Here is a 20,083-nt window from a genome sequence, read left to right as displayed (position 1 = left end):
ATTTAACAGGCCATTTACACACTTTCTGATTAGCCTGCTTTGAAACATACCGTTAGCCACTCTTCCCAGGATAATGCCAGAAATGGTTATTTTTTAAGGACAATGCCAAGGTTCTGCCTGTAATTGTTGGCCATGTGCATAGTGGAAGAATTTGGTGCTTGTAGAATGTCAGAAAAAAACTGTGAGTTACAAATTTTTCCTCATAGACAGCCCTGAGTATTTTCACATTTCCTGTTTCCTTCAGAATTCCCGCTATCAATCCCCAGTAAACAGGATTCCAGACAGGCCATCCAGGTAAACCCACCAACCACACATCCATACCGAGTCACAGAAAGCAGAATAATCTGTATAATTCTGACTTTTGTTCTTAGATATGCGTCAGTACTTCAGAACATTTTTTATATCCATCATCACACAAACAACTAAAAGCTCTAAACTGTGATGGTTTTTCTTGACTGCTGGATTCTTGCTGAAGATGTAGCTGCCCAGGCTGGGGTCATTCGTTTTCTTCACATTTAGTCAGAGATCCATCTTTTCATTAGCATCTTCAGATCTTCATTCTCCACTTGCCATTATGTTGAAGGTTGTTGATGTTCTTCCAGCAGTCTTGATTCCAAATTGTCCACACTGTCAGAAGACTTATTGTAATTATAAAAGCACGTGTTGGTACTCGATTTTTGATTTCCCGTCACGCTTCAGCAATGCTGTGCCTTGTTCCTCAGCCTTTCCTGTATCCAGCTTGTGAATCAGGCAATTATCTGTTATGTTAGGCCTCAAATCTATATAATCTGTCTGGAATGTGATATGAGAAACATTGTGTGATAGTTTATATGCTCCGTCAATTTACTGTGATATTCTTATAAAAATGTATCTCTTCCACATTGTTAGCCATTTAAAATTTGTTGGTTTTACTGGTCAACACATTTTTCTTTTGTGATACCATATATCACCATGGTCCTCCGTTTTGGCAGTGATCCCGGACCTAATCTAACATCTTCCATTGCTGAAAAGTTGTTCTATAGATGTAACCATATTAACTATATCTTGATTGCTGATGTCTTTGATGTAAAGGTCTTTCCACTTCTGTTAATGACATCTCCATTTCATCATGAAGTTCTCTCCAAGCCTACACTGCAAGCTCAGCTGGTCACTTCTGGCAACGGCGAAATTCAGAGCCTATCATCGGTCCGCAGCGGTTGCTGGATGAGCAGAGTTCTTGGAGGCCCACGGATCCTCTTGAAAACGGCAGCGTGCTGAGGAAGCCATCAGCTGAGCCCTTGACCCCCTCGCTGTCCAGAATGAAGGGTAGGAAACTCCTAGATATCTCATTTACTATAGAGAAGAAAGACATTCAAATGTGCAGCGTATAACAAACAAAATAAATATATATAAATATAAACAAAAAACACTATAACCAGAGACATTATTTCATATATTAAGTTTTTTTAATTCCCTTTCATGTTCCAAAGTACATCATATTGTCACTTAGTAAAGCTTCCATGCATTTGGGTACATAATAACGAACATGGCTCATGACAAAAAGCCAATGTACCATACCAATGTACTGCTCACTGAACAGCATGTGGATGGACTCTTCTTATGAGAACTCAAACTCACTGTGGACTTTTCTGTTCCTTATAGAGAAGGACACCTTCAGGACACCTACAGTGGGACAGAGCAGGGGGCGAACGGCTGAAAAAGATGTAAACATTTATAATAATAATATCCATCCATCCATCCATCCATCTTCCAATCACTTATTCAGTACGGAATTGTGGAGTAATAATAATAATAATAATCAATAATACATTTACAGGCTCATCTTATGGCGAGTTTTCCTGGGTTACATTAGCAGTTAATAGCTAGTTTTTTTTTATCACTTAATGTCATTGAGATAGGTGTTAAATTTCTTAATGCTCCTTCTTCTTCTTCAGCAGAGAAAGCCTGCCAGAGCACTGTATGACTTCAAAGCACAAACAGCTAAGTGAGTGAAGTGCAATATCATTAACTGGATGTCTCAGAATAAATACACCAGAATATTAGGTGTGCTTGTTGCTCTGCCATTTTGTTTCACCGGACTTAGCTAACCATAACCTTGCTTGTTTTCCAGGGAGCTGGCGTTTAAGAAGGGGGACGTTCTGTACATCAGCAGAAAAATTGACAGCAACTGGTACGAGGGAGAGCACCATGGACAGCTGGGAATCTTCCCTGTATCCTATGTGGAGGTACATGCTGTGTGTGGCTGTCACTCCAGACGAGTCTCTCTTCCTTTGCCCCCCCCCCCCGTCCTCCCCCCACAAGCCATTCTCTTTTTTCCCCCCCAGATAGTCCTGGTGAGAGAGAAAAATCAGTCTGCTAGGGCCCCCAGTCTAGCTGAAGTACCAGACCTGGGGGAGGCGGTGGCTCGCTATAACTTCACTGCTGAGACCAATGTGGAGCTGCCATTGAGAAAGGCAAGATGTCTTCAAGAGTTACACACCGGAAAGGCCACTGACTGAAGATCACAGAGCCATTAGACCCCGACTGAGCAAACACATGGCCCCTGTGCATTTTACGCTACACATTTTTACACACCAACGGGCGAAAAAGGCAGACACCTTAGGGACAGATCAAGAAGCTCCAATCCATGTAAAAGTTGGTATGATGGTTTGTGGTTAATGCTATGACCTGCCACTATCAGGGTTGTGAGTTACATTTCCACTCCAAAAAGCTGCAATTAGACTGGTGTCTCTGAATCGTCCAGGGTGTATGATCACGTGCTCTGTGATGGACTGGTGTCTCTGAATCGTCCAGGGTGTATGATGACGTGCTCTGTGATGGACTGGTGTCTCTGAATCGTCCAGGGTGTATGATCACGTGCTCTGTGATGGACTGGTATCTCTGAATCGTCCAGGGTGTATGATCACGTGCTCTGTGATGGACTGGTGTCTCTGAATCGTCCAGGGTGTATGATCACGTGCTCTGTGATGGACTGGTGTCTCTGAATCGTCCAGGGTGTATGATGACGTGCTCTGTGATGGACTGGTGTCTCTGAATCGTCCAGGGTGTATGATCACGTGCTCTGTGATGGACTGGTGTCTCTGAATCGTCCAGGGTGTATGATCACGTGCTCTGTGATGGACTGGTGTCTCTGAATCGTCCAGGGTGTATGATCACGTGCTCTGTGATGGACTGGTGTCTCTGAATCATCCAAGGTGTATGATCACGTGCTCTGTGATGGACTGGCATCCTGTTAAGTGTGTTGCCTGCTTTGTGCTGTATGGTTCCTTAAATGGGCTCCAGGCCACTATGACTCTGTACAGGATAAAAGGTTTTTGCAGCTGGGTGTTAGCACTCCTCTCACATCTCTCCAGACCTACATGTGTGGATCCTGGATGTTCTGGATGTTATTGTGGGATTTCCTCTGGTTTCCCACATGCCAAGGGCCAAGGTGAACTGGAGTTACCAAACTGCCAATAGGTGTGACTGTGTGTGTGTGTGAGCAGGTATACCTTATCTTATGGGGACACAATGTCCCCACAACGTGATGAATACCCATTTTTTCCTGGTCCCCATAAGGGAAAACTCAATTTAATAAAAATCTGTGACTGCAATGAAAAAACTAAAAATCCAAAAACTTGTATATTGCTTGGTTACTTATGGATATGGTTATGGCTGGGAAGGGGTTAAGGTTGTCAGAGTTAGCATTAGCATTTTCCCATAGAAATGAATGAGCGATCCTCATAAAGATATGTTTATCCAACGTGTCTGTGTGTGTGTATGGGTGTGCGCTGCGATGGGTTGGCACCCCATCCTGGGTTATTCCCTGTCTTTCACCTATAGCTTCTGCGGTAGACTCCGGACTCCTGTAACCCTGCATAGGACAGGCAGGTATAGAAAATGGATTCTGGGTGATTATTGATTTGTTCAGTCACTGATGAGAGCATTTTTGACATTTATATCAGGGGGAGAGGGTTATCCTGCTGAGGTGTGTGGATCAGAACTGGTTTGAAGGAAAGATTGCAGAGACAGACAGGAAGGGCATCTTTCCTGTGTCTTATGTCAATGTCATCAAGAAGCCCCCCACCAAAAGGCCGGGACAGTATGCAGAGCCCTCCTTAATCCAGAGCTGCCCCAGTGAAGGGACATCCACTCTGCGGTCCTCCAAGGTGGGCACTTCCTCCATGGCTCTCTTTCTTAACAGTCAATTCATTTATATGCACTGTTGCAACCAGCCTTTTTTGAAAATAGAGTTCTGTCTATCCGTCTGTGTGTCTCTATCTACCTACCAATCATCGCAGCCTTTTCCATTCTAAAGTTTCCCTTCTTATCTTCCGTCCTCAGGAAAGGAGAGAGTTCCTGGAAAAGTCCGGTACCCGTCCTCGCCTGAACACCCCATCCCCTACCTCGAGGCACAGGTCCTTGCAGTCATCTAGCCCAACTATCACTAACAGCAGCAACTGGATGTCGCTCACCCCTGGCCTTTCCCCTTCCAGCACACCGGCACCCACCCCTCCCCCTTTCCCCACAAACTTTCTGCCAAATGCAACCCTTGATTCCCTTGAAAGCCTAACACCATCAAACGATCTTCCTGCTCTTAGGGAAGGCCACTTCATCCCCATCAAGTCAGCAAAGGCCTTCCGCTGCTCTCCTGAGCTTCAGTCTTCTCCGATCCAGGCCATGTCCTCCTACGCATCTTCCCCAGCCTCTCCCATGTTCGACTGCGACTACAAATATAGCAGTGGAGATGTGTCCTTGCGCAAATCTGTGGAAAACCTGCCCAGCGCCTTCCCAGAAGGAACCGAGATGATTTCTACAGAACCATCTACTATGTTCAGCCCGAGCATTTCAAGTGATCTGGTGGCCAGTGCATTAACTGAGGTGCTGCCTTTCTATAAAGCCATAGAGGAAGATGTTTGCGAAGAGCTCGTGTCATTCATCCAAGAGGCCCAGTCAAGGAAGGAATTTACAGAAAAAAACAAGTTCCACACGCAGGCATCAGATATAACAGAGGAGCTCCCCAAATTATATATCGAGGAGGATCCATGTGAGAACACTGGAAACACCAAACTCGTTGACAGCAAAGGTTCAAAACAAGAGGTAGAACCTGTGTTTGTCATGTGATCATGGCTGTGTGGACAAAATGGATAATGCAGCTATATAAATGTCAGTTTGGCTAATTCTTCTCTCTCAATTCCTAGTGCACATGAATGAGTGGTTCATTCTCCATTGTCTTCAGCAGGTGAACGCCTCCTTGAGTAGCCCAGTGGACCTTCCTGCCTTCCTACATCCCACTGAGGCCAAAATGTCACCCTCCTCTCCCTGTTCTACTCCTCCACTACCGGGCACCTCACATCTCTGCCCCATTCCAAACAAATACCCCCCCCGCCCAGAGTGTAGATCCCCAAAAACAAAGGTAAATTAAAGCTAGAATCCACACGCACCTCTCAGTCGGCACAGTTTGGGCTGCATATTAAACAGTGATTAGAACCCCTTCTGGAGAGATGGGTTTTTGTCAGGGTCTGTACCGTCTGACCCTGTCCTCTGTGACTGTTCCCCCTTTGGCCAGCAGGCATTGCTGACCATTCCATCATTCCCACCTCTGTCTTGGTTCCTAGTCTTACATAGTGTGTTTTCCCTGTTCCCTAGATGGCCACATAGCTCTGTGGGCTGAGCGTGTGGCTGTAAACCTATTGGTTGTTGTGTTTGAGGGCAGTTTTCACAGTTTACCTGTAATTGTTGGATTTTGTTCCCCAGTGTTTATTTTCTATTTTAGTTTTCGTGTTCCTAGTTTTTTGGTTTGTGTTCTGTTTTGCTAGGTGCCTGTGTTTGTGGTTATGTTTTACCTGTCTGTTATATTCTTAGTATTTGATTCTGTTTCTTAGTTTTTTTGTTAGTCTCTTGGTTCCATGATTAAGTTTATTAGACTCACCTGTTTCCCTTTACCTCGTGATTTTTCTACCTGATTGCTTATTATCCTGCACCCTCTCTAATTGGTTAATTGTTTCATGTCTCACTCCTGCTGCTTCGTTACCCAGTTTGGTTTCTGTATTTATGTTCCTGCCTTAGTTCATCTCCGTAGTTGGTCATTGTGTTAGAATGTGTTAGTATGTGTGAGAATAAGTTCTTGCGTTTGTGGCGTGCTACATTTGTTGGTTTCAGTTTATAGTTTGTTCCCTTACCTATTCTTTAGACTTTTTGTTAGTTCAGTATCCTGGTCAAGTCTTAGTTATTTAACTCAGTCTTTCCTCGTCCATCTATGACCGTTTGTGGTCCTTTGCTTTTGTATTATTGTTTCGTTATTAAATTCCGTGTCTCCTGGAACCTTTAGTAGATCGTCGCCCTCATTCCAAATGCGACATGCCATGCTGCCTTGACAGGTTTCACTTTGTCTCACTGGGACGTTGGTCCCTGTCTGTTTTCATGTACTTGTTCAGTATACTTAAGTGTGGAGATGAGATGCTTTCTTTGCCATTTCAAAACTTGTATAATCATGTGAAAAAAATTTAAATATTTTGTTCATTAGGAAATATCAATACTAAGTCTTCTTTCAAGTTTCACGATGATCAATTGTATCACCTATGCTAAAACAAGAAATAAATTCACTTATTTAACATAAGAAATTAACCATGATGCCAATTTCCACTGAGCAAGAAGTTAGGACACCCTCACATTCAGAATCAGGTGCACCACATTAGGTGAAAATGGTTAAAACATTGTTAAAGAGCTTCTTGGTGGTGCTTGTATGCTGAGAGAGAATATTATAGATGCATATGAGTCTGGGAAGGATATAAAAATATCTAAGTTTGAAATTAGCTGCTCCATTGTCCGGAGAATAATTTGCAAGTGGAGAACATTCAAAACAAGGTTGGCCAATGTTATCCGCAAAGGGCTGATGTGTGTGCAGGTTTTTGGGATAACCTGTAGGTCACCTGTTCAGGCCCAGGTGTGAGGACTCTTCAGCCAATCGATTCTCTAATTAAGGTTGCAGCAAAAACCTGCATGCACAGTTGTGGATAAGACTGCTCACCAATGATTTAAAACAACTGCCAATATGAGCAGGTCAGGCTGTCCTAGCAAGTTCAGCCCAAGAACAGACTGCAAGATGCTGAAAGAAGTCTCCAAAAATCCTAAAATATCATCATAGGACATCCAGGAAGCTCTTGCCACAGCTGATGTCAAGGTACATGCATCAACCATCAGAAAAAGACTGCACAAGTGTGGTTTACATGGGAGCTGTGGAAGGAGGAAACCCTTACTGCCAAAAAAAACATTCCAGTAAATCTACCAAGGGATGGCTTACAAGAAAGAAATAGAATGGTCAAGAGTTCTAGAATGGTCAAGTCAAAGCCCGGATCTGAATCCTATTGAGATGATGTGGGATGATTTGAAGCAGAAGTGCATGCAAGACACCCTTCAAACATCCCACAGCTTAAGGAGTTCTGCATTGGAGAGTGGGGAAAACTTTCTGCCAGTCGATGTCAGAGATTGATAGATGGTTATAGAAAATGTGTCATTCAGGTTATTTTAGCCAAAGGGTGAAATACTACCTATTAGGGCACAGCGTGTTCTAACTTTTTCATTGGTATCTTAGTTAATTTCTTATGTTAAATACGGGACTTTATTTTTGTTTTTGCATAGGCGATGCAATTACATCACCTTTATCTACAGATATAATTTGAAAGAAGATTTAATATTGATATGTTGATATTTCTTAGTAAAGAACTAAATATTTTTTCACATGACTATGCACAAATCAAAGTTAGCAAAGAAGTTTTCTTTCATTCTTTCATGTGAAGTGTCCCTAAATAGTTGATTCACAGCAGAGTACATGCAGTGTCCAGGGGGAAAACAAACCAGTGACTGTTTATTATTACTGCAGTCTGTAATTAATTTATTTATGTAATGTAATAATAATGAAGTACAGTGGTACCTCGACCCACGAACAGTCCTGTTCATGAACACATCGGGTTACGAACCAGATGTTCAGAAATTTTTTGTACCGGTTCGTGAACCGTGTTTCAGGCTGTGAACACAAACATCCCCCAAAAGGGTCCCAAAGAACCGCACGAAACACAAAGAAGTGTTGTGGAATGAATAAAAAACTTGTAGATGTATGTCTTTATCTCTTCAGAGGTTGAATATCTGAAAAAAGAAAAAAATAGAGAGAACGTTCTATTATAGTGGTACCTTTCAGTGATTGATAAACATGTTTGTGATGGTTTTTAACAGTCACATATCTACACATAAAATTACAGTACTTCATTAATAACGTAAATTATTTAACTCTTATTTAAGTGTTATATGCTCCATTCACACGTAGTGACAACTGCATATAGTTTGTTTACAGTACAAACAGAGAAGTTCATCGCCATACAACGCTTGGCATCACGAAATGTACATACAAATTTTAGGCATATGAAAATAATGTACAGTATAATTTTTTTTTAAATCTCGTTTTCGAAATTACTGTATTGTCACTCAGTCTTTTAATGTTAGTTTCATTTTTTGGGGGGGATGTTATGTGGTTTTTTTCTGTGTTTTGGCATTTTTTGAGTGACCAGCCCGCCAACAAGCGTATGCTCAGTTGTGTATTGGTCCGCCTTCCATAAAAAGTATGTTCAATCTTTCCCTTTTTTGCTCTTTAAGGTTATTTTAATTTAAGTCTATATTCTTGGTCACAGAAAAACATTAACAGAATTGAAAAAAATCAGTGTTTCTTAGGTTTGAATGAATTATTTTCATTTACATTATTTTAAATGGGAAAAATTGATTCAGGTCGCGAACTGAGTCTTCAAACGAATTAAGTTCGTGAGCCAAGGTATGACTGTACTACAGTTTTCTGCAAAACAGCAATTATCTCTGTGCAGATTATAGCAATTACTACTTTGCATATTAAGATAGCATAATATATTTGGATGATGTTTACTATAAAGACATAACATACAGATGCTCCCTCAGTTATGATGTGGTTACATTCTGATAAATGAAAATACCGTAAGCAATAATGCATTTTAATACAGTACACCTAACCTAACAAATATCTTAGCTTTGCCTAGCCTACCTTAAACATGCTTAGAATACTTACATTAGCTGACAGTTGGGTAAAATCATTAACACCAAGCTTATTTTATTATAAAATGTTGAATATTTCATCATTTGTTGAATAATGTACTGAAAGTACAAACAGAATGGAATTGGAATACCCATCATAAAGTCAAAATATCGTAACACAGACCATCATAACCCGGAGCGTCTAAGGATTCTATAATTTTGGTCCACTGTTCTGTCCGTGTCAGTTATGTCAATATGGAAGATGTAGTCTAATATAAATTCACAGTCCTCTCTCACCTGCCTTGTAGAATGCTTATATTCTGCCATCTTTGTGACCTCAAGGATCAATTTATGATTGTCTCATCTCCCTTACATCTCCAATTATAACTTGCGTCATCTGACTGATGAATGAAGTTCAGTGACAATGACAGTATCCAACCCTGGCTGACTCACTGCACGCTGTGCTTCTGGTTTTCAGCCTGCCTTAAAGCGAGATGTCATTGTGGTTGGTAAACCTCCTCGCAGTCCTTTAATGTCTAGAAGGTTCTGTGGGTCACCTATTAGAGGTTCATCATCTCATAGGGTAAGAACAGATGCAATCTGCATGATAATGCTGCTTGTGGGTCTGGTTGGATAGCAGGTGTCTAAATGGCCTGACACATGGAATGCTACAGGGGTGTATATCGTAAGCTTTGGCACGATACGATTTGATTTCCATTTTGCAAGGCAGTGATTTGATATCTGGCGATATTTGAAAAGTTTCTGTGATGCAATACGATTCCGTTAGATTCAGTAATACATGATCAATATTTTCAATACAGTGAAACATAAGCTGATTTTAGTGGAATTTATTTGAATTCAAAAAGACTTTTCATTTTAACAACAGAATATGGTGAAAAAACTACATGTCACAGAAACACAAGAAATGTCTGCACATGAAACATTCTGTCTTGTATCACTACTTTAACAACCAAAAACTGTTTCTGGACATGTATAACTTATTCTCTGAAGACATAAGGAAAATAGGTGTATTAGACCACATGAAATGTACAGTAATGTACGTTTGTATGTAATGTAATGTACATTGGTCCCTACTCTGCTAAGATGAGTCTTTTGCTTTATGTAAGATTTTTTTCAGCAGCGTTTTTGGTGAATTGTCATGTTTAATGATATGAATCGATATTTGTTAAATGAGTCAATTAAATCATATCGTGGCCTTAATAATGGATATGTCTATTATAATCCATGAATTGCTTCGCCAATTCTGACTAATGCAGAAGGTTAAACTAGAGTGATGAAATGTTGACCATGTACAGTAGGTACAGTACACCTCATGGGCACTCTTAAAAACCGTTGGCATGCTTCTAAATCCAGTTCATTATTCAGAGGAATAAAGCAAACAAGACTAAAGAAAGACTCTCCTTTTGGGAACAACAGCTTGTGTCTTTTTGATGGGGATTTGAATCTTGGGTTGTCTACTAGTGTGACTGCTTGCGTTTAAAATGAAGTTGATGTTTGCCTCTGCAAGAAGGCGAACACGCTATTGGGCATTTGCACATTTTCATGGCATAATATACTTACACTGAAAAGAATGCGGAGAATAATTCCTTCCTTGTAATTTGTTTCCTCAGTTTAAGAAATCCATACGCTCATTTTATCAATTAAAAGTAAGTAGCCATTCAACAAAAAATAAGTTTATGGCAATACAGCCATAATACAGCTGTCATGTGCATTATGGTTTTTGCTGGGGTGGCACAGTGGTGCCATGCTTAGTGTGGCTCACATCTTTGGAGACCTGGACTCGATTCCCTGCCCCGGCTCTGTGTATGTGGAGCTTGCATGTTCTCCTCTTGGTTCTCCTGTTTCCAAGGTTCTCCCCACAATCAAAAACATGCTAAGGTGAAGTGGGGTTGCCAGAGTGTGAATGGTGTGTTTGAGTGCCCTTCGGTGGGTTGGTGCCTCATCCTGGGTTAATCCCTGCCTTGTGCCCGACTCCAGGATCCCATATATGACAAGTGGTATAGAAGATGAATGAATGTTTTTATTCTTTACTGCCTGTACACTCTCCATAGCATCTAGAGCTCCCCAGTTCCGGTCCTGGAGTGCCAGAACAGGGATTGCAGATTTCTCATCTCAATCAGCTAATTACCAGGTGTATGTGTGTCTGAGCAGGGACATCTGCAAACTGTGTTAGGTTCTGGCCCTCCAGGACTGGAACTGGGGAACTTGGTCTGGAAGTTTCTACCCATTGCACTGAATATTATTGAACAAAGCAATATGAATTTATATGTAGAAAACAAGCTTAAAAAGAAACAATAATTATAAAATATGGATGGAAAAAACTGACAGGTTGACAATTTTTTTAAAGGAAAAATTTCACAAACTGAGTGTATGGATTATTAATCTGGGAGATCTTAATAGTAATGGAAATTATAAAATGAAGACAAGTGTTACAGATTGTTTAAATCGAGGCAAAAGTTTAACAAGCCTTCATCAAACCTATAGAATTGTGGCAGCAAATTACAAGATGTAAAGAATTTCAGTATTATGGAGCTCCTTATTCTCTGCATTTATACAAGCATGGTCTTCGCTGTGACATACTTGGGCTCTCAGCCCAGACAATGTGCAGAAACAGTGGTCCAGCTACCTGTGGCCACAGAATTCACTGGTTACAGCAAGTAAAAGCAAGAGTCGTGGGATTAGTCGTCTAACTCATTGCCTGTCTGCTTTTATTTCAGCCACAGCGGGCTGCCTTCGGGCCTGATTCACTGCAGAGTGGAGGGGAACCGTGAGTGACATTCAGCTTCCAACAGACATGTCCTCCCTAAACACTGACAGTATTTCACAGAGATCGTATGAAGCAGCGTGGGGTAAAATGAGCTACATGCTACATGCTGTAGATCAGGACCTGTCAGTCTGCCTCTCATGTGTTGCGATGAGCCTCACAGCCATGAAGTTTTTCAGATTGCCTGCCTTGGTACCTTGATCACTGACTAGTGTGTAAAAACACAGTTGCACCAGCATGGACACTGCTGATGTGAACAGGAAGAGAAGACTGTTCATTTTTTTGCCTTTTAAAGTTAACATTATGTTTGGTCTCCCTTCCAACTGTCATACAGTACAAAACTATTATTTGATATATTACAAGCCAGTTGTGGCTTGTAATATACAAGCCATGTTGTGGTCATGTGGTTCACATGACCACAACATGTTTCCAAAGATTTTACAGATTCTATTTATATTACATGGGCTCTATTGATATATTTTCTGTTATATTTTAACTATTCAAATTATGATATCAGGTGGTAATAAAAATACTACTTGTTTTCTGTTGGTTAAGCTGAATGTTGTCATTGTTTTTAATACATTTTAATGGACTACCACTAACGAAAATATGTAAACGTTTTACATTTGGTCTGATACAGACTCTAAACAGATTGCAATGTCTTTGTATTTAGTTTTAATTTAAATGTTTATATCTCACCACATTTCTGGTTTTGCAAAAATTAATATTCATGAAATATTTTATTTTCCTATAATCTCCTGCTTTTGTGGTATGCATGACACATTAAGACATTAAATGGATTTGTAAATATTTCTTTTCCAGTCCAAAAACTCTTCTTTTCCTTGGTTTTCATTATAGTACTCGGTTGTAAGTCTGTTCTTCGGAAATGTTTTATTCGGTAAAAAGTGTTGTTTGCAATTCATCAGAATATAAAATAATCGTAAAAAAAAAACTTTGAAAGTCCACTTTTAAAGCATTACAGTACAATACAGTTGGACAGGAAGCCCAGGGGATGAGTCAGGGATTGACTGCAGACAGAATGCCAGTCCGTCACGGGGCCTGTTCACACACACAAGCCATGTGACACCAGAGGAAACACATGCATCAGAAGGGAGGCCGAGAGACTCATGCAAACTACACACACACAGTGAGGAGGCTTCAGACCCCTGAAGCTACTTGCTGATACGTCAAAGTCAGCACCTGTAGCAGTGGTGGAAGAGAACTGCAGTGACCCAGTTACATGAAATCACTTCGCCTGATTTGGCAAAAATGGCACTAAGCAAAACAGTAGAGCGGAGAAATTGATTTTAAATGGAAATCAATCTATTCTGTTTTTTTTTGTTTACCTGGATTTGCTGTCCAGCTGCATTTAGCAGATGGTCTGTATGGTGCCTCTCCTCTGCCCCGTGTCCCTAACTGAGTCATGTTGATATCTTAGGTTTCAAGCGCTGTATAACTACACGCCTCACAACGAAGACGAGCTGGAGCTCACGGAAGGAGATGTTGTAGATGTCATGGAAAAATGTGATGATGGCTGGTTTGTAGGTAAGCTTTCATTGTTCTTTAAAGGATGTCTTTTAAGTGTAATCAATTTAACCCTAAATATAAAATAAAGCTTGCTATAATATAGCATACTACACACACCCAAAAGAGGAGTACAACTGCAAGTCACAGATGCCCAGCCCTCCTTGTGGAGATGTACCATCCTGCACACTTCATTCCTTGAATTTAAGGGGTTTCAGGAATTTCAGGATTTCTTGGTTAGCTGGATAACTTGTCGGATTAACGGGAGTCTGGGCTAAATGTAAGTGAACTAGGACAGATGTGGGCAATCTTATCCTGAAAGCAGGGGCGTCAGAAGCATTTTTAATGTGGGGGCCCCCTGAAAGGGCCGCTGTGTATGTGGGTTTGCACTGCAACTCTCTAATTAGATTACTGATTGACTTAAGAGTCCTCACACCTCTGTTAGAACATAAAGGTTATACCAGTAACCTGCATAAACACCGGCCCTTTGTGGATAAGATTGCTCACCCCTGAACTGAGATAAAGCAAATTTAAACTGGGGCACCTTAAATCTGATTAGTTATCCAGCTACACACAGGCCCCAAGTGTTAAAATCTTTGAACAAGACTCCCTCAATTAACAGAGTACAAGGCATGTCAATTAAACAGAGTTTCAGTATTAGACCAGAAATAAGAGGAACCCACTGTTTCACAAATCCCAAGCACCCTGGGGGAGTAAGGAAGGCAGCAGAGAGACAAAGAATGAGGACAGAACATTGTGTAGGAATTAGACACCAGAGAAGGGGACTGTTGTAGTGGAACGACTGGGACAAAAGCCAAATGACTGAGCAGTTTGCAGTCTTTAAGAAACATGGACCTCGGGCCGGAATGGCAGCAGGGAGTCATGGATATCTCCATAGCTTGATATCTGCAGAGATCAGAGGGAGAGTTTTCTTTTTAAATAGCAGTGTTACGTGAGCTGTCTTGAATTCTGTTGGTAAGGGGCCTATGAAAGGATGTGAATTAAATAAAGAGGTGATAAAAGATAGAATGCCAAGGATGAGGGTCGTTATCTATTCCAGGTTTATGATTCAGATAAAGGCTTGAAGTGTGAAAACATATGGTGAGTTTGCAGGGCAAAGCAGGGACTGAGAGGGCCTGGAGGGAACGTGGCGGAGCCAGGGGCAGGAGACCGGCCCTTACTGCAGCACGGTTCATGTTAGGGGCATACCGGGGTGCCGGAGGCCGGCCCTTACTGCAGCACGGTTCATGTTAGGGGCATACCGGGGTGCCGGAGACCGGCCCTTACTGCAGCACGGTTCATGTTAGGGGCATACCGGGGTGCAGGAGACCGGCCCTTACTGCAGCACGGTTCATGTTAGGGGCATACCGGGGTGCAGGAGACCGGCCCTTACTGCAGCACGGTTCATGTTAGGGGCATACCGGGGTGCAGGAGACCGGCCCTTACTGCAGCACGGTTCATGTTAGGGGCATACCGGGGTGCAGGAGACCGGCCCTTACTGCAGCACGGTTCATGTTAGGGGCATACCGGGGTGCAGGAGACCGGCCCTTACTGCAGCACGGTTCATGTTAGGGGCATACCGGGGTGCAGGAGACCGGCCCTTACTGCAGCACGGTTCATGTTAGGGGCATACCGGGGTGCAGGAGACCGGCCCTTTACTGCAGCACGGTTCATGATAGGGGCATACCGGGGTGCAGGAGACCGGCCCTTTACTGCAGCACGGTTCATGTTAGGGGCATACCGGGGTGCAGGAGACCGGCCCTTTACTGCAGCACGGTTCATGTTAGGGGCATACCGGGGTGCAGGAGACCGGCCCTTACTGCAGCACGGTTCATGTTAGGGGCATACCGGGGTGCAGGAGACCGGCCCTTACTGCAGCACGGTTCATGTTAGGGGCATACCGGGGTGCAGGAGACCGGCCCTTACTGCAGCACGGTTCATGTTAGGGGCATACCGGGGTGCAGGAGACCGGCCCTTACTGCAGCACGGTTCATGTTAGGGGCATACCGGGGTGCAGGAGACCAGCCCTTACTTCAGCATGGTTCATGTTATGTACTCCAGGGTTTATGTTGCATTTTTCTAACATTCAGTCCAATCACAGTGGTGGAAATGTTAGGTCCAGAAAGTAAAAATTCAGAACCAGACTTTGTTTCCACCAGCCAGTTGAGTCTCTGTGACTATGACTTTATACTCAACTGGGCGGTTGTAACAAAATCATGGTCTGGATTTTTACTTTGTGGACATGAAATTTCCACCTCTGCCAATCACATTCACTCTAAGAGCAGAATGGTTAACCCCTATCATAATTTATCGCACAATAAAGCATTATAAATCAATTCATATTTAAACTTCTGGTTAAAAATGTCATATGCAGTGAAAGCTGGAAAATGCAAAAATAGCTTAATTTTCCTCTATTTTTCCAAGGCATCTCCAGGAGGAGCAAGCTCTTTGGAACCTTCCCAGGAAATTATGTCAAGCGGCTTTAAAGTTAATCATATATGGATATTAAATGAATTCATGTTTTAATGGCTTGGCCATGTTTTGGATTACATTATTTGTACAGGATTAAAGAGCAAAAACATATTTTTGTTTTAAATGAAAGTTTACTTTTATGCAGACAGCCTTATCATAAAAAACGATTCCAGTGATAGGCTTGTTTTCATTTAAGCATGTCTCACATGCATGCTTGTTAGTGCTCTAATATATTATTTGGGAAATATTTTGTCTAATTTAATTGCAGTATCTCAGTGTGCAGTGGATTCAAAGCATGAATTGAAAATTTTGTTACAGTATGACATGATTATTTTTAATGCGTAATAAATTATCTATGTTCGTTTAAATATTGCTTTTTCGGATAACTCTTTAACTGAATTTGTGAATGCAGAGCAGGAATTTTCAGGCTATCTGCTACATAAAGAGAAGGTTGCTTTTCCTTAAGTTGATAGATTTAGAAGGATGAATCTGAGGTCAGTTATATGCCAAGCTCTCCTATGACATCTCCTCTGCTTTTCTGTCCGTGGCGATCATCTTCCCGTATTGATTGGGTGCCAGTGTAGTTAAAAGCAACCATTAATTAGACATGCCACCGTAGTCTGCAGGCCAACAGGGTCATCAGACTGTCCTAGACAGTAAAGTAGCCATCAGGAGAACAGCCCCACCTGCTGGTCTGGAATTGCCATGACAGCCTGAAGTAGAAGCATAACTTCAGTGTCTTGGTGGGTCTCCAGTTTAAAGCGAATGAGGTGACTGCCAGGCATAAAATATCGAGAGCATGATTTTTTGTTGTTTTTTTCTCCTTATTAAACTTCACAACACAAGAGGATTTCAAGCATTCTTAATGGACTGCATGGTGATATGTGAGATGTAACAAATGCATTAGAAAATACTATAATAAAATGTTACACACTGCGAATATAAAAGTTTTTGTGAAAGGCAGCATGTGTCATAGAATCACCATGGTAGACCACTTTCATCCACCAGGAGTATGAGCAGTCAGTAATTAAATGGTCAAGGTCAACCATGTGAACTACTTTCACTTTATTGCTTAAGCTGGTACAAAATATTATTTTATATCACTAACCTGTATGTTAAATTCCTGATGGGAATGGGCTGGGAACTTGAAAGATTTTAGTAAGCATCTTATTTTTGTATTTGACTGTCGGGTTTAATTAAGACTGATATTTAATATTTTATATGCTAGGTTCCAATGGTTTGTTTTACATGTGTATAACTGTCAGATTAATAATATAGCTATGAGGAAACAGGCATCCATCTGAATTACGCACAACATTTCAGCTTTTAAATTTCCTTTAAAATGCCATTTGGATTTGTTTTATGCTGCTGGATGGAGGTTCTCATTGGGTGAACTGGCTCACTGAAACCTATAGTTTGGAAATAATGCTTAGTATTATGTGTGACTTTGTCTTATATATGATATTTGAGAGTATAAATTCCATTGATTTATGTCTCCTTTGCGTCATCTTTGTTTCCAGGGCAGAAAAAGTACAGAATTTTTTTTGTGAAAAATAATCATGAACATTTCATAAGCACTCATGAACTGTTTCCACCTGAGGATAAAGAAACTGGTCAGTGACATCACTGTCATCTAACAAATAAACACATCTTTATTTTATTTCAGTATGAGGGTTTAAGATGTTTTATTGTTATGTGTATATAGTGCAATGAAATTCTTATTTGCATGTTTCCTGCAGACCATGCGGCTAGATAATAAAGAAAAGAAACAGAATACAGAGTCCCCCCTTCATTCGTGATTCGCGGTCTCAGTATCCATGGTTTCAGTTATCAGTAGATGACGGATGGAAAACAATAAGTAAAGCAACCATAACAAACAACAACACAAGCAATATCACCATAGACAAATGCATAATATATCTTATTAGCATTTCTTGAGGGGTTTAATTAAATGCAGATAAACACTATCTTTGTAAGTTGTCGTCCAAGTGCTGATGGTCTTGGACCATCTACCGGAAGGGATAAAAGTAGCTTTGCAGCTGAACAGAATTATTACAGTATGTCTTTCTAAGGCAGCCTATAGTGTATGTTTGTTGTTATGGTGTGACATGGTGGAAAGATGATCCACCACAAAGAGGCTTTATTGAATTAAAAAACCAAGAACTCTACAAGAAACCAGAAACAAAGGACCACTAGGGGTCAAAGACAAAGCAGGTTAACATAAAGAACGAAAACAGGGAGCAACACAAGAACAAACACAACGAGCAACTAAGGAACAGAATGAGGGCAGGCACTTAAATACACAGATAACATGGGCTACAGGAGGGGCAGGTGCAGGCCGTAACAATAACCCAAACTGGGGACAACAAGACACAGGTGAGGGTCATTAACAAATACTAAGGTATTGAACACTAGGAAATACCTGGATTACAAAACTTAAAAAAGTGGAGCACAAGCAAGAATAAACAAAGTTACAAAACAAGGAGCCATGCAGAAACAAGAAAATTAAAAAGGTATATAACAGAAGCAGGCAATCTTATCCTTAAAGGACTCCTGTATATGCAGGCTTTTTGTAATACTTTTTGGTCAGCTATTCAAACCCAGGTGTTAGAACCAATCAATCCTCTAATTAGTAATCTAATTTGGAAGATTCAGCGAAAAACAGTACACACAATGGCCTAATATGGATAAGACTGCCTACCCCAGGTAAATAAAACAGGATCTGTAAGGTTAAAAAATATCCAACAATGTCTAATGAGGCAAAACAATATCTGAGCCATGATGGAAGAGATGCTCAATTAGCAACCACCCACTTAGCCCATTCAGCCATGTGGTAGACAAGGGAGCAGGGGAACACAACAGGAACAGAACAGTCCTTGAATACAATGAGAGATGGGATGACCAGAGACACCTGCTGGCCAAACAGGGAGATGACAGTTTGAATGGGCCAAGATAGGGGCCAATCCTGACAGTATCTCCCTCTCTATGCGTAAACTTCAGGTGTGTGCAGTACTGCCAGGACAAGGAAAACGCAACTAATGAAAAGGAACAACAGCGTTAGAAATGTAAATTAACAAAACGCAAACAACCGACTTAAAAATTGAACCCAATAAAGATTCATATCAACACACATACTGTTTTAAGGATAATCACATGATCGACACAGTTGATGTGTCATTTATGTACCAGAGGTGTCTGCCTATAAGGAAACAAAACTCTGAGTGACTTTGCATATTGGTGCCAAAACCTGTGTCGAAACTTTCTCAGGAGATTTTTCATTTTACTCACCAATGGAACCAGCAAGAAAAAGTTCTCCAATTTGGAAACATTTTGAAATTACATCTAATAAGTAACTTACTTTTCCAAATAAAACAATTGTAAAACCACATTTTCCATGCATGGCCTTTCTGTTGCATTTGAAGGTAAAGTGTCGGATCTGTTCCAAAGAGCTGTCATTTAAAAATCACAGCACCTCATTAATGCTGCGGCATTATAGAGTCTTGCATGAAAATGAGCAGACTGACAATGAAATAGTGATGAACCCAGGTATCCCAAAATGCACTGTGCTACCCCTCAATTATGTAGTCATGTCTGTTTTTCAAGCCCTAAAAGCCATGCATGGTTACTCAAAAATATGAGGAGGAAAAGGAAAAGACCAAGAAGAGTATCCAGAATGTAGTGGCTGTGAGTATTACATCAGACATGTGGATATCACTCAACATGGAGCCATACGTGGCTCTAACTTGCCACTGCATTGATGATCAGATCTGCACAGCATTGCTGGAAATACAGCATTTTCCTCAAAGACATACATCAGATAACATGGCCCTAGCTCACAATCACCTCATGGAAGAATGGAGCATAAAAGAAAAACTAAAATGCCTTGTTACAGCACCCAACATGATTGCGTGAAGGCATGTCGTTTGCATTGCCCACTCGAACTGTCAAGTGACAATGTAACTGTCAAGAAATCGTTTGACCAAACTGCAGAACTGAATGCTCTGAACTCTATGCACCAAAAAATGGCAAATAATAACATATTCAGATCAAGCACCACTGCTAAAGAGAAGATTGCTCAGGTTTAGCTAAAATGAAGTGCCAACTCGCTGGAACAGCAATTACCATATGTTTATTAGAATGAGTGAGTAAAAAGAACTGTTATGGATCTCCGGTGCTTCTTTAGGAGCTGATGTAGCAACTCTCACTGCAGAGGAGCTAGCAGTCATAGAAGACATTGTATGTATGCATGCTTGCGCCATTTAATGAAGC

The 20,083-nt window shown here is 41.2% G+C and overlaps 1 protein-coding gene across 8 annotated transcripts in view; it reads left to right on the top strand.

Annotated features, from left to right (window-relative positions):
• The window catches only part of LOC111837739 (sorbin and SH3 domain-containing protein 1-like), a 36,784-nt gene extending 19,196 nt beyond the window's left edge, over nucleotides 1–17,588 (top strand). For 6 of the 8 annotated variants that reach the window (XM_023800056.2, XM_023800054.2, XM_072718550.1 and 3 more), the window contains 13 exons: nucleotides 245–294; nucleotides 1,115–1,305; nucleotides 1,642–1,703; nucleotides 1,935–1,984; nucleotides 2,111–2,225; nucleotides 2,325–2,453; nucleotides 3,945–4,148; nucleotides 4,324–5,079; nucleotides 5,219–5,395; nucleotides 9,512–9,616; nucleotides 11,772–11,821; nucleotides 13,257–13,363; nucleotides 15,767–17,588. In XM_023800056.2, coding sequence (XP_023655824.2) covers nucleotides 245–294; nucleotides 1,115–1,305; nucleotides 1,642–1,703; nucleotides 1,935–1,984; nucleotides 2,111–2,225; nucleotides 2,325–2,453; nucleotides 3,945–4,148; nucleotides 4,324–5,079; nucleotides 5,219–5,395; nucleotides 9,512–9,616; nucleotides 11,772–11,821; nucleotides 13,257–13,363; nucleotides 15,767–15,828 — 2,058 coding nt within the window. In that variant the 3' untranslated portion in view covers nucleotides 15,829–17,588. The remainder of the gene's footprint in view (nucleotides 1–244; nucleotides 295–1,114; nucleotides 1,306–1,641; nucleotides 1,704–1,934; nucleotides 1,985–2,110; nucleotides 2,226–2,324; nucleotides 2,454–3,944; nucleotides 4,149–4,323; nucleotides 5,080–5,218; nucleotides 5,396–9,511; nucleotides 9,617–11,771; nucleotides 11,822–13,256; nucleotides 13,364–15,766) is intronic. The other 2 variants (XM_023800055.2, XM_023800052.2) reach the window with 2 other exon arrangements.
• Nucleotides 17,589–20,083: the final 2,495 nt, after the last annotated feature.

This window comes from Paramormyrops kingsleyae, chromosome 12 (genome assembly GCF_048594095.1).
Source record: "Paramormyrops kingsleyae isolate MSU_618 chromosome 12, PKINGS_0.4, whole genome shotgun sequence".
In the NCBI taxonomy this organism is placed as follows: Eukaryota; Metazoa; Chordata; class Actinopteri; order Osteoglossiformes; family Mormyridae; genus Paramormyrops; species Paramormyrops kingsleyae.
Note: the sequence above shows the minus strand (reverse complement) of the source record. Positions and strands in the feature narration are given on the sequence as shown.